This window comes from Puntigrus tetrazona, chromosome 17, assembly GCF_018831695.1.
Source record: "Puntigrus tetrazona isolate hp1 chromosome 17, ASM1883169v1, whole genome shotgun sequence".
Taxonomy (NCBI): Eukaryota; Metazoa; Chordata; class Actinopteri; order Cypriniformes; family Cyprinidae; genus Puntigrus; species Puntigrus tetrazona.
This window is the reverse complement of record NC_056715.1, coordinates 713,357-732,316: the sequence shown is the minus strand read 5'-3', so window position 1 is coordinate 732,316 and position 18,960 is coordinate 713,357. Positions and strand designations below refer to the sequence as shown.

The 18,960-nt window shown below is 37.8% G+C and overlaps 2 protein-coding genes across 6 annotated transcripts in view; one reads left to right on the top strand and one right to left on the bottom strand.

Annotated features, from left to right (window-relative positions):
* The window catches only part of runx2a (RUNX family transcription factor 2a), a 35,982-nt gene extending 29,363 nt beyond the window's left edge, over positions 1–6,619 (bottom strand). For all 3 annotated transcript variants that reach the window (XM_043262709.1, XM_043262711.1, XM_043262710.1), the window contains exons 1-2: positions 6,356–6,619; positions 4,776–4,932 (exon numbers count right to left, since the gene is read on the bottom strand). In XM_043262709.1, coding sequence (XP_043118644.1) covers positions 4,776–4,932; positions 6,356–6,619 — 421 coding nt within the window. The remainder of the gene's footprint in view (positions 1–4,775; positions 4,933–6,355) is intronic.
* The window catches only part of supt3h (SPT3 homolog, SAGA and STAGA complex component), a 94,316-nt gene continuing 81,860 nt past the window's right edge, over positions 6,505–18,960 (top strand). The window contains exons 1-2 of one of the 3 annotated variants that reach the window (XM_043262712.1): positions 6,505–6,638; positions 12,495–12,601. In XM_043262712.1, the coding sequence (XP_043118647.1) occupies positions 6,612–6,638; positions 12,495–12,601 (134 nt within the window). In that variant the 5' untranslated portion in view covers positions 6,505–6,611. Of the gene's footprint in view, positions 6,639–7,983; positions 8,115–12,494; positions 12,602–18,960 lie in introns of those variants that run through there. The other 2 variants (XM_043262713.1, XM_043262714.1) reach the window with 2 other exon arrangements.

The following is an 18,960-nucleotide window of genomic DNA, read 5'->3' as shown; positions in this document are numbered from 1 at the left end:
TCAAACCCGATTAATCCGCCGGACAATGCGGGGCATTCATCGCCACGCGTCATTTGCATTTCTCTGCTGGTGACGGTGGGATTTTAACCGCGAGGAACTCGGCCGATTGAAAGGGCCTGGGCGCGACGGACAAGAATGGATTTAGTTTGGAAAGTGACCCTTGCTGACCGTCGAATTTATCAGTTGTCGGACATGACAAATCAGAAATGCATAAAAAAAGAATTCGTGTAGCATTCATTCGGGTGGAATGAACTGAGCGAGTCTCCAAATTTGTATAAACATAAATATGAAAATATTAAAATACGTTTTCAAAATATATTTTCAGTGTGTATGTGTATATATATATATATATATATATATATATATATATATATATATATATATATATATATATATATATATATATATATATATATACATGCACACACTGAAAATATATTTTGAAAACATATTTTAATATCTTAAATATCTTAGTATATATCTTTATATCTTAATATCTTAGTATATTAAAATATATATAATATTTATATATATATATAATAACTATATATATATATATATATATAATAACTCAAATGTATATATATATATATATATATATATATATATATAAATACATTTGAGTTGTTATATATATATATATAGTTATTAAATATATATTAAATTATTAATATTTAAATATGATTTTAAGACATTTACATTTATTTAATTGAAAGATTTGAAGATATTAGTATTTAATTTGCTTAATGTACAATTATTTTGTCTTTATTGCAGTAAATTAATGTGAATTTTTACATTTTTTTCAACTTCTGTTGCATTGCTATCTCTCTCTCTCTCTCTCTCTCTCTCTATATATATATATAGATACCTCACACACACTTAAAGGTATATATAAAATGTATAAATTATAAGATTAATAGACATTAATATTGTGTTGATTATGTTATGTAAGAATAGTATGTTAAGAACAATAATTTTATTTTCATTAAGAATGTTTGTTTGTGTCTTAGATATTTTCCTGCAAGAAAGGCACCGTTTTTTGCAAATGCAAAAAAAATGCAAACTCTGCTCGTTTGCTAGCATTGCTTCTCAAATGCGCTCCCATTTGGGTTTCATTTTTAAATCAGCCCAGAATCTACAGCGGTGCTGTAATTAGTCACTATCGAGTGAACACCAGATTTCTCATCTTACGTGACCTTTTACTGATCGGCTTTTCCGTTTTTCAGATGAAATGTTCGTAAATGTGGGAACTTGTAGCATTTAAAAGACTATTACCGATGAACTTCAACACAAGATACCGTTGCGTTATAGAGGTGACGCTTTCCGTCAACAGCGCACAGGAAATGCTAAGATACTTCTAATGAGGCAAACTTAGCAGTAATGCTCAAAGCATGCAGTGAAGTCAGGCGTGACGCATCCTCAGAGCAGCGATCTGCAGTGAGACAGGAAGAAGTGGGTGGAAAGGACTGACACGATACACACACTTCTTACTCTAGATCGCTGGGATTAATTGAGTAGCCCTTGGAACGGGAAGAGCGTTCAAATACGCAGAACGTCACGAGACCATTGTTTGAGTTTTATGCTTCATTGGTATTCATTGGGGTTCGGCGGCTCTGGGTACGGAGCTCATGCGCTCAAACGAAACGCTTTATAAATAAATAGCTGTTTTCCCGAACACTTCGGATTTTCAAGCAGAAAAACTAAAGCATGCTGTAAAACCCACTCTAATATCATACAACTACATACGGCTTTCGGCTAGGACCACCCGGCAACCAATGAAAACGCTTCATTTCCCATATACCGGCATTTTATAGAGTCACCAACACTGTTGTACGGTAAATCTTTCACAGTAATTCTTGCTCCAGTAATTACCCGTTTAAGCGTTAAGCATATTTTCTCGGCAAACTCGTGAATGTCTTGCTAATGCTCCCCTTAAGTTCATTTCTTAACGTTATGTCGATTTTTGAGATGTTTTTAAAGAATACAATCCTCGGTGAACATTTCGGGAACGTTCCATTCGATCGTTTTGCAGATGTTGCTTTCGAATGTTCTCTGAACCAAACGGCAACATTTAAACAACGTTAGACAAACGTCCAGCAAAAAGCGTCCACCACGAATGGTCTTTTGGGCAAAAAAAGCCGTGCATTTCTCATATTTTTTAGAACTAATATTATTCGATGTAATGACGTTCCGGTTAATCTTGCAAAATTACTCAAGATAAATTGAGCATATATTTTTTAATACATCGCAGCATTTTTAATTGGTCTTGCTACAGTAATTACTCCTTAATTAAACCTCTAATTAATTAAACAGCATATTTTATAGGATATGCATTTCCTATCTCTCAAAATAAATGTCTCTTTCTATTAATTAAATAACATTTTAGAGAAGAAAAAGTCATGCGTTTCCCATATACACAGCATTTTTTGGTTTACTGACGTTCCAATTAACCTCATGCAATAAGTAAAGACATTAACTGAACGTATAATTAAGCAAAAATAAATTTGACAGAATAAACAGCCATGGATTTCTCATATAGCATTCTCCCACGTTGTCGGTTTTCGGGATATTCTCGTGCAAGTAGTTCGTTTTTTTTTGCCCACAGGAATCCGTCCACGAGCCCCCGAAAGCAGATGCCCAGACCCACCCGAGCTGATACCAAACACACACACACACACACACACACACACGCCGCGTCTAACCGGCCCTGGCATCTGCCATCCATCCAACGCTCGCTGCCCAGCTGCTAAAAATATCCCAAACCCCGGCTCGTCCGGAAGGGTTCTGTCTGTTCCAAATGATTTCCTAAACAGACCGAGACAGACTGCGTGCGAAAGGCATAAAGTCTCGATCAACAACAAACATCCCGGCCCGTCCCGACCCAACCAGCATCTCCACATCCATCCGTAAACAAGGGCGCAGCGCAAAAAAGTGTTTCTGCAGAAACCGAGTGGTTTGCTTTTAGTGACTTATTTTTTCCTGATGCCGTCTGTTTGATTGCGGTCGATCTTATTCTAATCTTCCGCATCGCGCCTCGTATCGTTTTCCATATTTAATTTCCTTATGCCGCGCTATCTCCTCGCCGACTTCCTCTTCCAGATCCCGTGTCATAGATAGAAGAAACCTAAGCCCGTGAAGGTGTGGGTCTCCATGCGGGCCAAGGCCCTGTTGACTGTGACAGCTGTGAGGAGATAACACGGATGCACACACACACACACACACACACACACACACACACACACGCGTGTCGAGGGTGTGTGAGGACATGCGTCGCTGAGAGCAGTCCACTCCGACCGATGACCCACGAGCCACAAAATAAAACCACAGACCCCAAAAGTTGCAATCGGCTGATTTATAGGCCGGATTATTGGCATATTCGGGTCCAAATGGCTGGTTCACTTTTTTTTTTTTTTTTCTCATAATTGCACCATAATCTTTTAGCAGCCTTGAAAAATAAACCGAAAGTATTTTTCAAATATTTTTGGGCATTTAACGTAATTTAGTTTTTAATTTATTGTGTTTAAGTAGTGGTTAACTGATTTACTTGTTCTTTATTTTGGCCAAAGGTCATAAAAATATCTACAAAACAAGATAGCATGTGACCTACATTATAATATAATTTAATATTATATAATTATATAATTTAATATAACATAAATTTAGCGTTTTTTTTATATATATATATATATATATATATATATATATATATATATATATATATGAAATAACAATAAAAATAATTAATAATACAAATGGAATTACCTAATGCACTTTAATAATTTTAATAATGATAGCAAATATTGTGCTGGGCAGTGCCTTTTTTAATCCAAAAAGTATTAGCGTTTTATTAAATTTTTATAAAAAAATACTGTTTTATGTACATATATTATGTTTATATAAATATATGCATGTACATATTAAAGGAATACATTTACATTACAATTATATGAATATAAATATTATTTTTTAATTCACTTTAAATTCACATAATACACACACATATAATACGTACGCAAAAACTTTTATTTTGGATGCGATTAATCACGCCGGCGCTAATTAAAATGAACTTGAATGAATTAGTGAACTATTTTTGACTTTATTTACTCGAAATGCACTATTATTATACACTTCTATCTTTTCCTTTCATACGTTGGCAGGCAGAATGACCTTTTTTTGTTAACTGGCCATAAACCTCCAGCGTGGGACACTGTTGATGTTTGTCACACATCTTCTCCAGACTTCACCTGCAGCAGCTTTGAGGGATTCCCTGCCTCGCTCTAAGTGCCCGTGTGGATTATAAGGACAAGTCTAGACCGCAGCCTCTCTTCTGATCTCGCTGCCCGTCCCAGACGCTTCAAAGACCTGCCTTCTTCCGACAGGATCACAAGAGCGGGATTTTGCCTCTGACAGTAATTGCAAGCGTATCAAAAGCAGGCGTTCATCCACGCATAAGCGGCCTGCGACTTCACGACTTTTTTAGGGTGGACGTAACAGAAAAGTATTAGGTAGGAAATGCAACAAAAAAAAAGCACTCAAATTTTCTCATCCGTTCTTTTCGATGTTTCTGCAAGCGGCTAATCCTGGACGGCGTCCTATTGTGTTCATGTAAAACGTGCGATGTATAATTTGCATTTTAAAAGCCACCCAGAAGGCCGTATCGATCCATTTTATGTGTTTCGGGGGCATTCGGGTGGCGCACGGCATTTGTGATTGTACCCCTTTTCATGCTCGAGCCAAAGCCGAAGAATAGATCAAATTAAAGCGGAAGCACCAACCTCTTCCACTCCTGCCGACGAATCTCAGGTCGTTGAAACGCGCCACCTGATTCTTCATGACAGCCGAGGCGTTTCGCAGCTCTGCCGAGTAGTTCTCGTCGTTTCCTGCCATCACCGTCACCACCGTCCCGTCAGGAACGTCTCCCAGAGCGACAACCTGAGCAGAAACCGGACGCATTTACCCTGCATTTCTCTCTTTGGTCACGGACTGATGAAAACAGACCCGTGATCCCGACTGGAGGGGACCTCTGGAGGTCAATAACACAGAAAAACCATCAAAACATGCAAGAAGTAAAAGCTAGATTGTTATTAAATGTGTCTTTTTTTTTTTTTTTTTTTTTTAAATCTGCTTAAATTGGTGATGACTTAAATAGACCAATACTTAAACATCACTAGTGATTCAGCAAAAAAAATAAATAAAATAAAAATAATAAAAATAATAATAAAAAAAAAAAAATAAAAAAAAAAAAAAATATATATATATATATATATATATATATATATATATATATATATATATATATACTCTAAAAATGGTAATATAAATATATTGTAAACAATATTCACATTTTATTGAAATGTAAGCATATTGGAATTTAAAATAGTTTTTTTTTTTTTTTTAATTTTGCACTTTTTCTTGCATCAAAATCCTAAAGACGCTGCAAATCCTGCTTGAAAAAATCAAGAAAATTCTGTGTAATGTTTTGATGCCTGGTTCAGCTTCACAGGCTCACAAGCATGTCTACAGAACAAAACGCTTCCTGTTACTGATACTTTACACGCAGCCTGTATGTATGAAATGCTCTATCTTCGGAGAAAGTATTAATAGTTGTGTGTAATTCGGGCCGTGTGATTAAACATGCATGTGTTTGCATCTATGAATAGCTCAAAATCTATCAGATTTCACTTCTCTCTCTCTCTCTTTCCTCATTTTAAATATCAGTAACTCCCATAAAAAACAAACAAACCAAAAAGATGATAACAATAACAATAATACCGGTGCTAATATTAAAGCATAGGTGAAAAAGAAACTAAACACTATAGAAAAAGCAACACTTATTCATTATTGACTACAAACTGTACCTCAATACATTTTTAATTTGCTGTTTATTAATAGTTAGGTAAGTTTAGGCATTAGTGATGTAGTAAAAGCTTAAACACTGCTGGGGATATTCCAGTAATGTGCACGCTAAAAAGCGGCGATAAATAATTTCATTGCAATGTGTTAAAAGTGTTAAAAGAAGCACAAAGTGGCACAAACGCGATTCGACGTGATTAACTTTCGCGCAGACTTTGCAAACTGACCCGAAACTTATCATTCACGCGGAAGCGTGTTTCTGCGCAATGCCGTGCGTTTTTAACGCTGCCTGGATCTTGGCCAGACCTTGTTAAATCTGGTTTTAATTAACAGGCTAATTCAAATAATAATGCGAGTAATACAGGGATGCAAAAAGCGCGCCGATGCATCCGAATATGAACGTTAAAGCGCATGCAAATAGCTGGAAATCTCGCCTACGGAGTTTAAGCCGCGGTCCGTTAAACGTAAAATAAAGACTATCTTAATAAAGCGTCTTTCTGACCTTGAACGCCACCGGGAGAGTCTTGTTGCACCTCCAGTGAGACGGCAGCACCGAGCACAGAAAGTTGGGGCTGTCCGTGCGCACGAGCTCGGCGGGGTGGTCCGCGATGATCTCCACCATCGTCCGGTTGTCGTGCTGCCGGAGCCTCGGCACCGCGGCGTTCTGCTCCTGCTGCGCCTCGCTCATCTTCCCCGCCGCCGGCTGAAGGCTGCTGGAGGGCGGGCTGAACCTGCGGCTGGTGCTCGGATCTACCGGAATGCGCATCACAACAATGTCAGCAAAGGTGAGGGCAGCTCGAACCGGGCGCCAAAGTCCGCGTTTTCGATTCAGGACAGACGGGGTCTGAGCGAGAGGCGTCCGCCCGGCGCTTTCGGGGAAGTCGGTGATACGCTCGGGTGCCCCGCCGGGGCTTTTACGCGCGGGCTCTACAGGTGAATCGCGCGGAAAGAAACGCGCGGTAGCTCCCGGTTACGCTCCGGGGAAAACGCCGACATAATTTACGAGGCGACCCCGCTTCTCCCTCGCCGCGACCAACGCCGAAACCCCGAAATAAAAAAAGCGACGCGCGCGGAGAGAGTTCGCTTCCACGCGCTTCTCGAAACGCGCCGCCGCGCGAGGAGTTACAAAGAAAGTTGAGAGGTTCGCAAAAGCCCTTAAAACCTTTCTTTCTCCGTCTTTGTGAGGGGTTAAAAAAGGTGATTCCAAAGGTTGTGGTTAGAAAGATGAAGGCGCTGGGAAGCCGCAGTGTTTTGTCTCGTTGTGTGGTTTGTCTTAGGAGGCAGGGACTTGGGTGAGCTCAGGTTTTTTGTGGTTTATATATATATGCAGAAGCAGGAGGATTATTATGCTGATGAGTCTTGAGCACGTCATGTCTCCGAGCACCATTTCACGACATCAAAATAAATGAGCGCTTCGGCGGTTTGATATCTTTTTTTTTTTTTTTTTTTCTCCCCTTTTACCAAAGCAATGCAGAAAACGCCGCGAAGAGACAGTGCGCGGTTGCGCTTTAAAGATGTCCAGCAAGGGTGCAAAAGACGAATAAGCAAATTATTGAACAGTTTATGGATGATTGTGGCTTTTTGCTAATCTGGGGAGACGTAAAGGCTCATAAAGAGACGTGAACGCAACTCATTCGAGCCAGACAGAAAGCAAACAAGCGCAGAAGAGAAGTGACTCATTTCCTATTTCTAAAGACAGATAAAGAGCCCGGGCTAAAGTTAATATTATACAAGTTCAGACAACAACAACAACAAAAACAGCACGGCAACAACATTCATGCTGGCTATATGGAATAAAGATAAAAGATAAAAAACAATGCTAATAACCTATTAATAATAATAATAATAATAATAAAGCAGCTATATAATAATCATTTAAGTCGTTACGTCTAGTGATTGCTTTTTTATGTAGGCCACTACGCAATTAATTCATGTTAATATTTTTAGAAGCTATTCGTGTTTTATATTGTTATGCAGTTTTAAGAGTACGGATCTGAAAAAGCTCTTTTGGTGGCGCTCTTTAACGTTAAAATTCGTATTTTATTACGCGACGGGGTTAAACGCAGAACTACAGCGAGCGCTCTCTCGCCACCGCGGGCTATTGAGTTATATAACCTTTAAAAACTCCATTACCCACAATCCCCGGCAAGACCCGCGTGACGCCGAAAAGACACGCGCTGACCGGCGTGTTTACATCAGAGACGAGTGCCTCGCAGTTTGAAAGAGCACATGTGGATGGATTGAATAATTCATAACGTAAGGTAAAAAGTGCTCAGTTGCTTAAAAACGCGTTAAAGATCCAGTTCTGGCCGTTTGTTTGCTTTCGTCGAGACTCGAGAGGTTCCGTTTTTGCTCGGCTCGAGTCACTGTTTATGTTTATATTGCACAAAGCGCGTTATAAACAGTTTTACAAACATCGCGGTGCCCCCGCGATGTCGAAACGGAGCACTTCTAGCCGTTTGGATGCTTTGAGACGGAGCCGTTAGTTTTAGCGAATAGCTTTTTGACAGCTCGTCAGTCTGTCCCGTTATGACAGCATGCTAAGCCGAAACGAGCTAGCTTTTAGCCGTTGCTTATTAAGCGCGCAATTAGACGGAAAAATGGCAGTTTTCTTATTCTAATGTCCCGCGTGGCTGTGGTGGTTGAGGTTTCATGCCCCCGTTCTTCCTCCACAGTCAATTCTGTGTTTTATTCTGGAAAAAAAAAAAAAAAAAAAAAAAAAAAAGTAGGAAAAAAAAATCACATCCCCACTCTTGTGTCTAGCCTGACTTTCCCCCCATGTGTATTGTTTGTAAAACCTTGGCTGTTTGAAAGACTGTAGGAAGAGTGATGTCAGCACTCGACGTGAAGTCTGACTCTGTGGAAACTTACACACACTCAGACACACACACACACACACAGATGATGGAGATCTGAATGTGCGAGCCATTTCTCCTCCTCCTTCCTGTCCAAGCACACGTCCAAGAGCCTTTAATCTACACGTTTCGGTGTGAGAGAAATGGCTTTCTCATGATTGCAGGTCCTGTGCAGACGCGGGCAGGCTCTGCTGCTGTGTGTGGCGAGGATGTAGGAGGGAAATAAAACATCCAATGGCTCTGAATCGCATTTGCCACTTCATTAGGGCCTCGAGAAAGACGCGGCTATTAAGTTACATTTCCTTCTTCGGCGACGGCGAGCGCCCAAATATGTTTCTGATTTTCCCCCCCGGTTATGATGACGGTCCGTAAATTTACGAGACGGCTGAGTTGGGGTAATTGTAATTAATGAAAAATATAGTCGAGTATATATCGAAACAGCATGCGGCGGAAGGTTGGAGTTGGATGTCTTGGATGAAGAAGAAATGAATATGTTGGAGGTCTTTGAATGCTGATATTTGTGGGCTGTCGTAAAAAAAAAAAGCGTCTTTCCCCGAGTCATTTTATGTCACCGAGATCCGTCCGCGTTTACACGCTGTAGGGACTACTGCTCTTGGCTAAATCGCCGAAAACACAAATCTCGTGCCCGCGACTAAATGAGTAAATTAACTAGGCGTCTGTAGAAACGACAAGAAAGACGTGGAAGCTGCATAAAAGTCCTGACTATTTAATTACACAGAGGAAAATGCAATAAATAGAATGGCTCCCTTTTCTGTTCTTTCAAAGCCTTTTGCATGTTGAAGTAATCTTGATTCATTTGCCACATCTGAATTCGTTTTTACCCGGTATGGCGACCATCTGCCTTCACCAGTCAAAGCAAAAGCTTTATCTTTCATCCAACAGAGGGGGCGAAAACAGAAGGAAATTTTACGCCGGGATGTGTTTATTGAAGAAAAGGGCCCTGCTTTTGCTTTGGTGACACTTTGGAACATTTAGTTTCATGTCGCTCCGAGACAGAATTAAGATTTATACCGGCTCTGATTAAAGGAGAGCTGCGCTGAAAAATGACAATTCGGCCTTCGTTTGTTCACCTTCATGTCGTTCCAAACCCGAATGCTGCTGTTGTTCTTGTGGGACGCGAAATTAGAAATTTTGAAAAATGTCCTGGGCGCTCTTTGAAGCCATTCGGGATGTATGATGGCAAACTCTAAAATGATTAAAGGTAGTCTGTATGGTTTGTGCTCTCTTTTGAGTCTTCAGATGCATTACGACAAGGCTAAAATCTTTCCATTGACTTGCTCTGAAATCTCACACTCCCTATTCAAATAGGAGCTTTGTTAAGATTTAATGTGAATTGTGTAGAAATTATATATATATATATATGTATATATGTATATGCATATGCATGCTGCTTATATTTGGTATTATTGGTAAATTATTTCCCCAATTTATACTTAAATAATTATTAAAAAAAAAAAAAAAAATAAATATATATATATATATATATATATATATATATATATATATATATATATATATATATATATATATATATATATATATATATATATATTATTATTATTTTGCATAATATTTTATATCTTGCCATATATTTAATTATTTTTCTAAGTGAATATTGTAAATTGTATATTTTTATTTTGGGAATTATTGCGCATAATCAATTTATACCGAATTACAATAAATGTCATTATTATGTTTTAAATAATTATATCAGGTTTGATATACACAACCACTTAATGCGTAAACTGTATAATCAATTAACACTGGGAAATCGCCAAAAAATATTAAATAACAATTTTCATTTGATATTACTGGGTGAAATGTATAAATAAAATATTTATATTTTTAGATGTTTTGTGTATTAATACTGGAAATGTACAGAAAGTATAAATTTGTGAATTTTGAGTGAATGTTATGTGTGTAATTTATACAAAAAAATTCTCAAATTTAATATTACTATTAATCTGCAAGCAACGATGAGTATAAATTGTGTGCTCAATTTAATCCGACAATTTTTGATACTGCGACTAGCCCAGGCTTTCATTTGTCGTTTGGATTTTTCATTCTGCGTATTCAAGCTGGTCTGACAGTGATTTTTGTTTAATCGAACGAGATCCGAGATCTTCCGCCGAGCTCGAGTCTGTGAACAACGGCTTAAATTTCATTCCGGTAGAGCAAACCATGTTGTAGTGTTTAATGATCAGTGCCCAGAAGTGTCGGACTGCAGCGCTGGCGGGGATTGAGTCTCATCTACGTGAGAAAGGGCCGTCCGCTGGGGAGATTTGATAGTCTGATGCTGTAGTCACTCGTGCCAGCTTCAGGTGCAAACAGACCCGGGGTTTGTTCAAATAAAGCCGGCGGTCCGTGACGACTCACCTGCCCGTGATTCCTAATGGAAATCTCTGCACGCCTTTGAATTCGACAGGCTCCGTTTCTGGCCTTGTGTCAGCATCCTGTTAATTTGTTTTCTTTGAATCGGAGGAAGTCTAACTGCAAACCGCGCGGATAGCTGTGCGATGAACGTTAACTGCTCGCGTAATTGTTACTCTTAATGCTCGTGGTGGATCGATCGCTTTTATTTATACAGGAGAAGAGAGTGATTGTGTATAAGATTAAGACGAGCTTAAACGCATGGAGACGCTCTGTGTAATCACATTGATGATGAGAAAATAATAATAACTGACTAATATCTGAAAGATGGATAATGTCTCATAATGCCAGTGTATCAGCTGATTAATTAATCCGGCCTCCCAAGTTTCTGCAAACAGCCTGATCTATGGATAAAACACATTTCGGTTTTCATATATATTATTATTATTATTATTTTTTTTTGTGTGTGTGTGTGTGTGTGAATAATCGTATACTCAATTCACAATGAAAATAAACAAAGTATTAATATTTGCTACTATTGTTATTATTATGTTATTAAAATATTATATTTATGCTATTATTATTATGTTATTAAATATCAAACATTTATTTTTGTTTATACAGTTTTTCTGTATTACTTGATATATATATATATATATATATATATATATATATATATATATATATATATATATATATATATAATATAAATAAATAATATATAAATTATATAATAAATAAATAAATTATAAATAATAAATTATTTAATAATAATAATTTTTCTTAATGTATAGTCCACATTGAAAATCTGAAATTCGAAGATAAACTTAAACATCTTAGGATAAAGGTTTACGTTTTTTTTTCCCAACTAAATTTCATCATTCTTTTTAATAAATACACATTGATTAGCTATTACGGTATAAAGATGGTTTTAGTGGGTAATGTTATATTTTAAATGTGTTTTTTTTTCCTCAGAAGTGAATGGTGCATTTAGAGTTCAGATTCAGTGCTAAAATCATAATGCATGTACTTTTTTTTTTTTTTTTTTTAATCATGCCATGTAATGCTGGTAAGATCAAACGCTCGGTAAACATGAGACCAAAACAGACTTTAAACACGTCTGCTGCTCCCTTTGAACTAAAAGATCATTTATCAATCATTGCTTATGGTACTTTAACCAGCATTGCTTTGGTCATTAAAAATAGTTCAGTCTCGCATGCTAAAAAAAGCCAAATCTCTCTCTCTCTCTCTCTGAGCAGCGTTTGTCATTGATCCCTCGTGAACGTGACTGGATCTGAACATGTGGCGTGTTTCCCGTCCTGTCGCCGGACGCATCAGGAAGCGTTTTGTGTGTGAAGTGGCTTTCTAATTGCTCAGGCTTTGTGTGTGTTACAGATGAGCAACAGCGCTGCGAGCCCAATGGCAGCCAGCAGCAGCAGCAGCACGGCCGGACGCTCATCAGGAAAGGCCACCAGCTTCATCCCTGAACTCCAGAGCATGATGTAAGTGCAGGAGCTTTCCCGTCTAAAGCCATTCGGCAAACTCAGATGTGCTCCGGCGCTTACTGCAAGTATTGTGGAGCTGCTTTCGTGCTAAAATGCTAATTAACACACTCATCTGTTGTTTACGTGACACTTCAAGATCATTTTTTCCCCACATGATTTTGAATGATTATTGCAATGCGGAGAAAGCGGATGAAATTTCGGCCACACACTTCATCAGAATGCGATATGGACAAGTGTATTTGAATATCAAACCGTTAAATATCTACTGAAATATGAAATCTGCATGTTCTCTGTGTTTAAGTTGGGAAAAATGTCGTCATATGATATGCCCACAGAAATGTCCTGACAACTCGTCAAAATAAGACTTTGGTTTAACTTGAAGAAATCGTGACAGAAATGCATTACAGTTTTTTTTCTTTTCTTTTTTAATTCTTTTTTAATTTTTAACATTTTTGTGCCAATCTAGAAAAGTCAATCATACGACATAGAATTTCAGAAAAAATATTATTGTAAATAAAAAATATTTTTTTTATTATTGTAAGGCAATTAATAAATTATTACATTGTTAGTTTTGATTACGCTTTTTGAGTATTCACATTTAATTAAAATATTAAAATGTAATTTTTGTTCAAACTTGTTGTTAATTTGGATAGGTTTTGTAATTTAATTTAGTAAGACGTGCTTTTTGATCGCTGATATTTATGTAACAATTAAAATGTAGTCCAGAAACGGAATAGGAAAAAATAGAATTGGGGAAAAAAATTTTATGTAAAAAAAAAAACGGATAGTAAAGGATAGTAAAAAATGAACAATAACAATGTTTGTTCTAATTAAAAAAAAAAATAATAATAATTTCGTAACACATTAAAATGTATTTTAAAGCTTAGTTCAGGAATGGAACAGAAAAAATGTAATCCTGAAAAAAAAGAAATAAAAATTGGGGGGAAAAGGATTTTATAGGGCCCTACTCAAGTTATCGCTACGAACCTTCAAGCAGCATTAATCATTTTCTGAAGCGCCGGCGATGCAGGTCTGGATTTGCCATCATCAGCAGGAGACCGCTTTATAGTTTACTAAAGTAGCAATTAATGCTTATTATTTCATTGGTCAGAAATAAGGAGGGATTGCACACTGGAAAGCGCGTCAGTGATTGCGGTTCTGTTGATGTACTTCGGCACACGACTGTGTTGTCGCCAGAAACCCTATTTTTCCGTCAAAAACGTTAAGTGTAGTTGATCTTGGAATGAACAATATTAAGCTCAATCTATAAAGCGAGCGTCCAGGTCTACAAAACTGCTTCGGCGAAAGCACAAAGGAGTCATAAAGTACATTTACATGCCGATCCATTGACTTCCCTCCAACTGAGCGCTTGCGGTTTGACCTAGTGAGAGATGTTCTTTAGGAAAGCCACAGTGAAATTCATCCTGTCGTTCTGCTTTGAATCCCACCTGAAGAGACCTTCAAACTCATGCAAATCACAACAACACTGTTTTCCTGCGTGTTTACCTCGTGTGGGGGGGGCGAAGATACCGAAATACACCCAGCTTTTGTAGAAAAATAGAAAAGCCTCCCCTTTTTTGTTTAGCCTGTAGAAATGGAGGCATAAAGGTCGATCCTTTAGTCAAAACCGGAGACAATAGCTGGTCAAAAGAGGTTTTATGAACTTAAGTTTTGCATAAATGTAACATGGACTTTTTTTTTTTGCATCGTGACATTACTTTTTACGACAATTAATCACATTTTCAACCCAAATATCCTATTATTATAATGCAGACATAATAATGCATAGTTTTTAATAATATCTTTTTCATTTTAGTTATTTTTTTTTGTCACACTTGTAGTTATTATTTTTGAAAATATGTCTTTTATTGTCGATTTCATTTTTAGTTATTTTAGTCTCATTTAGTTGAACTAAATGAAAATGAAAAGCTAGCTGTTTCGATTTAATTACATTTGAATTTTATTTCAAGTAGCAGTTTAGTTTAGTTTAATGATAATAACGGTCCACAATTATTAAATAAAAGTAATATATACATTTTCGTGACATTTATAAAAAAAAAACTATTTGTAGAATATAATCAGTGCAAAAATAGTACCATTATGCATATTTAAGTTACGATACAACTTTTTTTTATTAAATTACAGAACGTGCATAATCGTCATTAAAATATTGTTGCATTTAAAAACAAGCTTTTTTTTCAAGCCGTCATGCAAAATATAATTATATTTTTTGTCTTTTGATTACGCTGTGAAATACGACATTTCTTGGCGGTTTTGGCCGCTTATCGTACGCAAACTTAAATCCCGTAATTAAATCATCCCAACCAAGACGAAAAGTATTCCTGTAAGAAATATCTCTTGTTTTTAACGGCTTATTCGGCCTGTAAAGCAGCCTAAAATAATGGTCTCATATCTGCCGTCGACGATTCGTTTTGTCGTCGTTTCGAGCATTAAATACGAAATGCTCCTCGCCTGTTGAATCTCAGCTCGTGTCGTTTCATGCTTTCTTTAGTTGAAAAAGAAAATCGCACGACCCTGCGACTCCACAAAGGCCTCCGGATTGCAGTCTTATATTTTTGAAAGGCATTTAATTATAGCTTGCAGTCAAAGGCATTTTTGATGGAGACTAAATGGCCTCCAATTGCAAAGATTTTCTTCCTCCTTTTGGCAGGCGCTGCTCTGAGTGATGATACGGAGATATTATATTCCAGCGTCTAACAATCTGTTGCATTCATCTGTGTCACACTGCACGGTTGTTGTCAGCGACGAGCTTTTGTGATTTGCAGCTCAAATTGAAGTGTAAAAATCGCAGATGAAGAAGGGGGGGGCTTGAATAAAGTCAGCCGGGCATCTGTGAATGCGTACTGTAAAACAGACTCTCTGTTTTTGACGCTGTCTGCTCTGGGCACGCCGGCTGTCTGGAAAAGTGAGGGAGGAAAATGTAAAGACAGTTTCCTCTGCCGCCTCTTGCCGTGACTGTCTGCCGCCCCGTGCCTTCACGGAGGTCTCTAATTGAGATCACTTGTACTTATAAATGGTAGGAAGCTTTGTGGTTCAACGAGAGGAGCATTAGAAGCGTAGTGTGCGCCTCTTAAAATTAAAACGAGGCTACCGTTTAACTTTCTTAATCAGCTAAATACGTCTCTCCCGAGGCATTTTTCTGCTTTTTCATCTTAACGGAGTCGTTTTTTTTTAATAGTGGCAGATCCTGATGTCTGAAGAGCGTGCTGGGTGGCATTATTGTTGCTCAGATTTATTTCAAGCGTTTTAATGAAGTACACAGAGCACAGTTCACTGGAAGTGTTAAAGTAGCAAAATATCACTGCATTTCGGTTGGCTCGCAAGATAGTGTTGTAGATTAATTGGCCTTGCCAGTACTTGACGGTTTTAATGAGTTATTTTAATACTGCCAAGTTAAACTCAATGAAAATGAGAAATGTTATCTTGCCACCTAAAATGATATAAGGTCACCGTTTAGCTAAGCATGTCTATCAGGGCATTTCTACTTTTGCATGTTAACGGAGTCATTTTAATATGCGGGGCCGTACACTTTTAAATCAACAACAGCAACAAAAGTGCATTATCATTTGGCAAAGACTTAGATAATTCATATTTTTATTGACTCGTAACACTAATTAGCCGTTCCAGTCTGGGGATGCGCATTTTGCGAATGAATTTCAAATGGAAAAAAACTGCAAAAGCAGCTGATTTTATAACAGCAAAATATCACTTAAGCACTTTTTGATTATTACTAATTACATATCCAATACATTTCTTGACAGTTATACTGAATTTATTTTTTCCAGCATAATGACAAAAACAAACAATTTTGAGATATTTGTAGTAAATTTCAAAATTCAATGCCTCCAACCTTTTAAGTAGACAAACTAAAGTAATGTTTATTTGTAGTGTTTTTGTTTTAGCCTTGAAAAAATATATTTGTAATATATATTTGTATTCTTTTATGCATTTATTCTTTTTGCTGGTACACAGGACTGCAAATGTGAACGGACATATGGAAAACAACACAAAAAGTGCATCATCAGTTGGCGTTAAAAACGAAATATCAGTCAATCGGTGAATATTTATAATGTTGTAGTTGAAATAACTTTGCCAGTGCTTTCCTTGCCAGTCTGTTATGGACACATTTAACTGTTGTTTTGTCATCCTCTGTCATTTTATGAGCTGATCTTTTTGAAATGACAACACGACCATGATTACAGTGTGGTCAGGTAAAGGTGATGTCTACAGCGGAGCGTGCTAAATTACACCTTCGCCGGGATTGTTTTTGTGAAACCATCTCGTTACAAAAACAAGCGCGACCGCAGAGGTGTTTTCAGTGCGCTGACATGCTGCTAATTTGCTATTTGACAGCGAAAGACTTCTACATGCGGTCTGAAGCGCATCATGATGAAATTCGTTTTTTAATATGCTTCCAATCGTTCGGTGGCGTTAGAATGAGTGCTTGCTTTGGCCGGGGCTCTCCGTGATACACGCATAAGGTGCTAAAGATAATACAGACGGTTTAATATGGCCACCGTCCTGCTATTCGCCTCTCTGTGGATTCGACCAGCCTTCATCCTCCTCTCTGGAAGCCCCCGGGCCAATTAAAACACATTTATTGTACTTCACTAAGGTAAGCAGTGTCTGAAGTGATGGATGGTTTTCTAGCAAGAAAACGAGAGAGGATCAGACACCGAACACCAAAGCTGAGCTTCACACGTCTAGAGTCTGAAAAGTAGACTAAAACTTCATTATTGGGTTTATTATAAAGTGTGGGTGTGGAAAAAATAATGTTAAACAATCGAATTCCAGCGTATAAAGTCGCACCCTTCATTATTTCCCACTGGATATTTGGAAACGCACTTTATTTATAACGTGTTTACCTGGTGCGCCATTGCCGTCAAATGCTACTTCGCTGTCAATCGAACGAATAAACACAAACGGCAAATTAAACAAACAAGCGGAAAACCAATCGTACGCTACTGGAGGGATTCATTCGGGACCGATTTGTCTGTCTTCGGTCTGAGCTCGTATTCAGTGTGGGTTTTATCACGGCGCAAGGCGATGCGCTACGGCTGCTTCTCTTTGACTGCCGCCGACTTCAAGTGTATCACGGGCTGTGGTCGTAACCTGATCAAAGTGGGTTTTTTTAAGCGAGTCCTCGGTGAACTCCAGGGTTCATCACTGACGACTGCACGAAATTCTTCTGCTGAAGGGATTTGGAGTCGCATTTTTGTGGCATCGGCAAGTTTCGGTCGCTATTAGCATGTTGGCAAGAGCGTTTGAAAACACCTGACGTCGTCTTTTAGTCTCAGTCCATTTTGGATTATGAATTTTAGCACCTATTTTATTTTGCCGCAATTATTTGTGGCACCGTGTTAGTACTACTGTACTCAGACAAAACCCACACCAGCATTTTTGTGGCTTGCAGAGTCCTGCCTGGTTTTTCTTTCATACTGCAGTTTCAAGAACTCTACAGTATGAGCTAGAAAAAGCTCCTAGATCTGAAATGCATTGTTGAAATATGGAAATGGCAAACGGCGGCTTTTATACAGCTTGGGCTGCATTGAGGGAAATTTCCCGACTGTCGTTTTACAGCCATTAATTTGACAATCATTTTTTTTTACAATGTAGAACTAATGACGTAAATGTGAGATTTGTAATGCCTCTAAAACCCGTTGCATGCTGTTTTTGAGAGACGTATTGCTAATTAAAAGTGACGTATTTTGTGTTTTTGCCTCACTATCTGTAATTAGTGGCCGTGAGCAGAGAACCGTACGGCCTATACGCCATGAGCTGTTTGTAATGCCAGTCCCTTTGTTATGACAGGCCGTGTAATTGCTTTTTTTTTCTTGCCATTGTATAAACTCGCATACATTCACAAACTGTCGTCACTTCCAGCGTGTGCAGTGCTGCTGTTATTTCTGACATGTTTTGCTTGTTTGCTTGGTTAGCGAGTTAACACTGTTGACGGAAACACAACCGTTTACGCTACCGTTCAAAAGGAAATAATACTTTCAATAAATACTTTTTAGGATTAAAAAAATTGTAGCGACCCCAACCTTTCGAATTGTATAAGTGTGTATAAATATATTTTTTGATTGTGGTCCATACTAATGCTATGATATTATAGTACATTGAATGAAATACTCACAAAGTACCACGCTGTTGCCATTTGTACCGCGACACGAGCTGATCCTAACATGGCCGACTCTCTCTCCTCTTTATTTTTGAGTTTGCAGCAGGATTTTTTCCCACAGTGTTCTTTCATTTATGTAATGGCCATTGTGAAATAAATCTCCGCTGAAAGGGTCATATAATATCTGGGAGCAAAACACAATCATATTTTATAT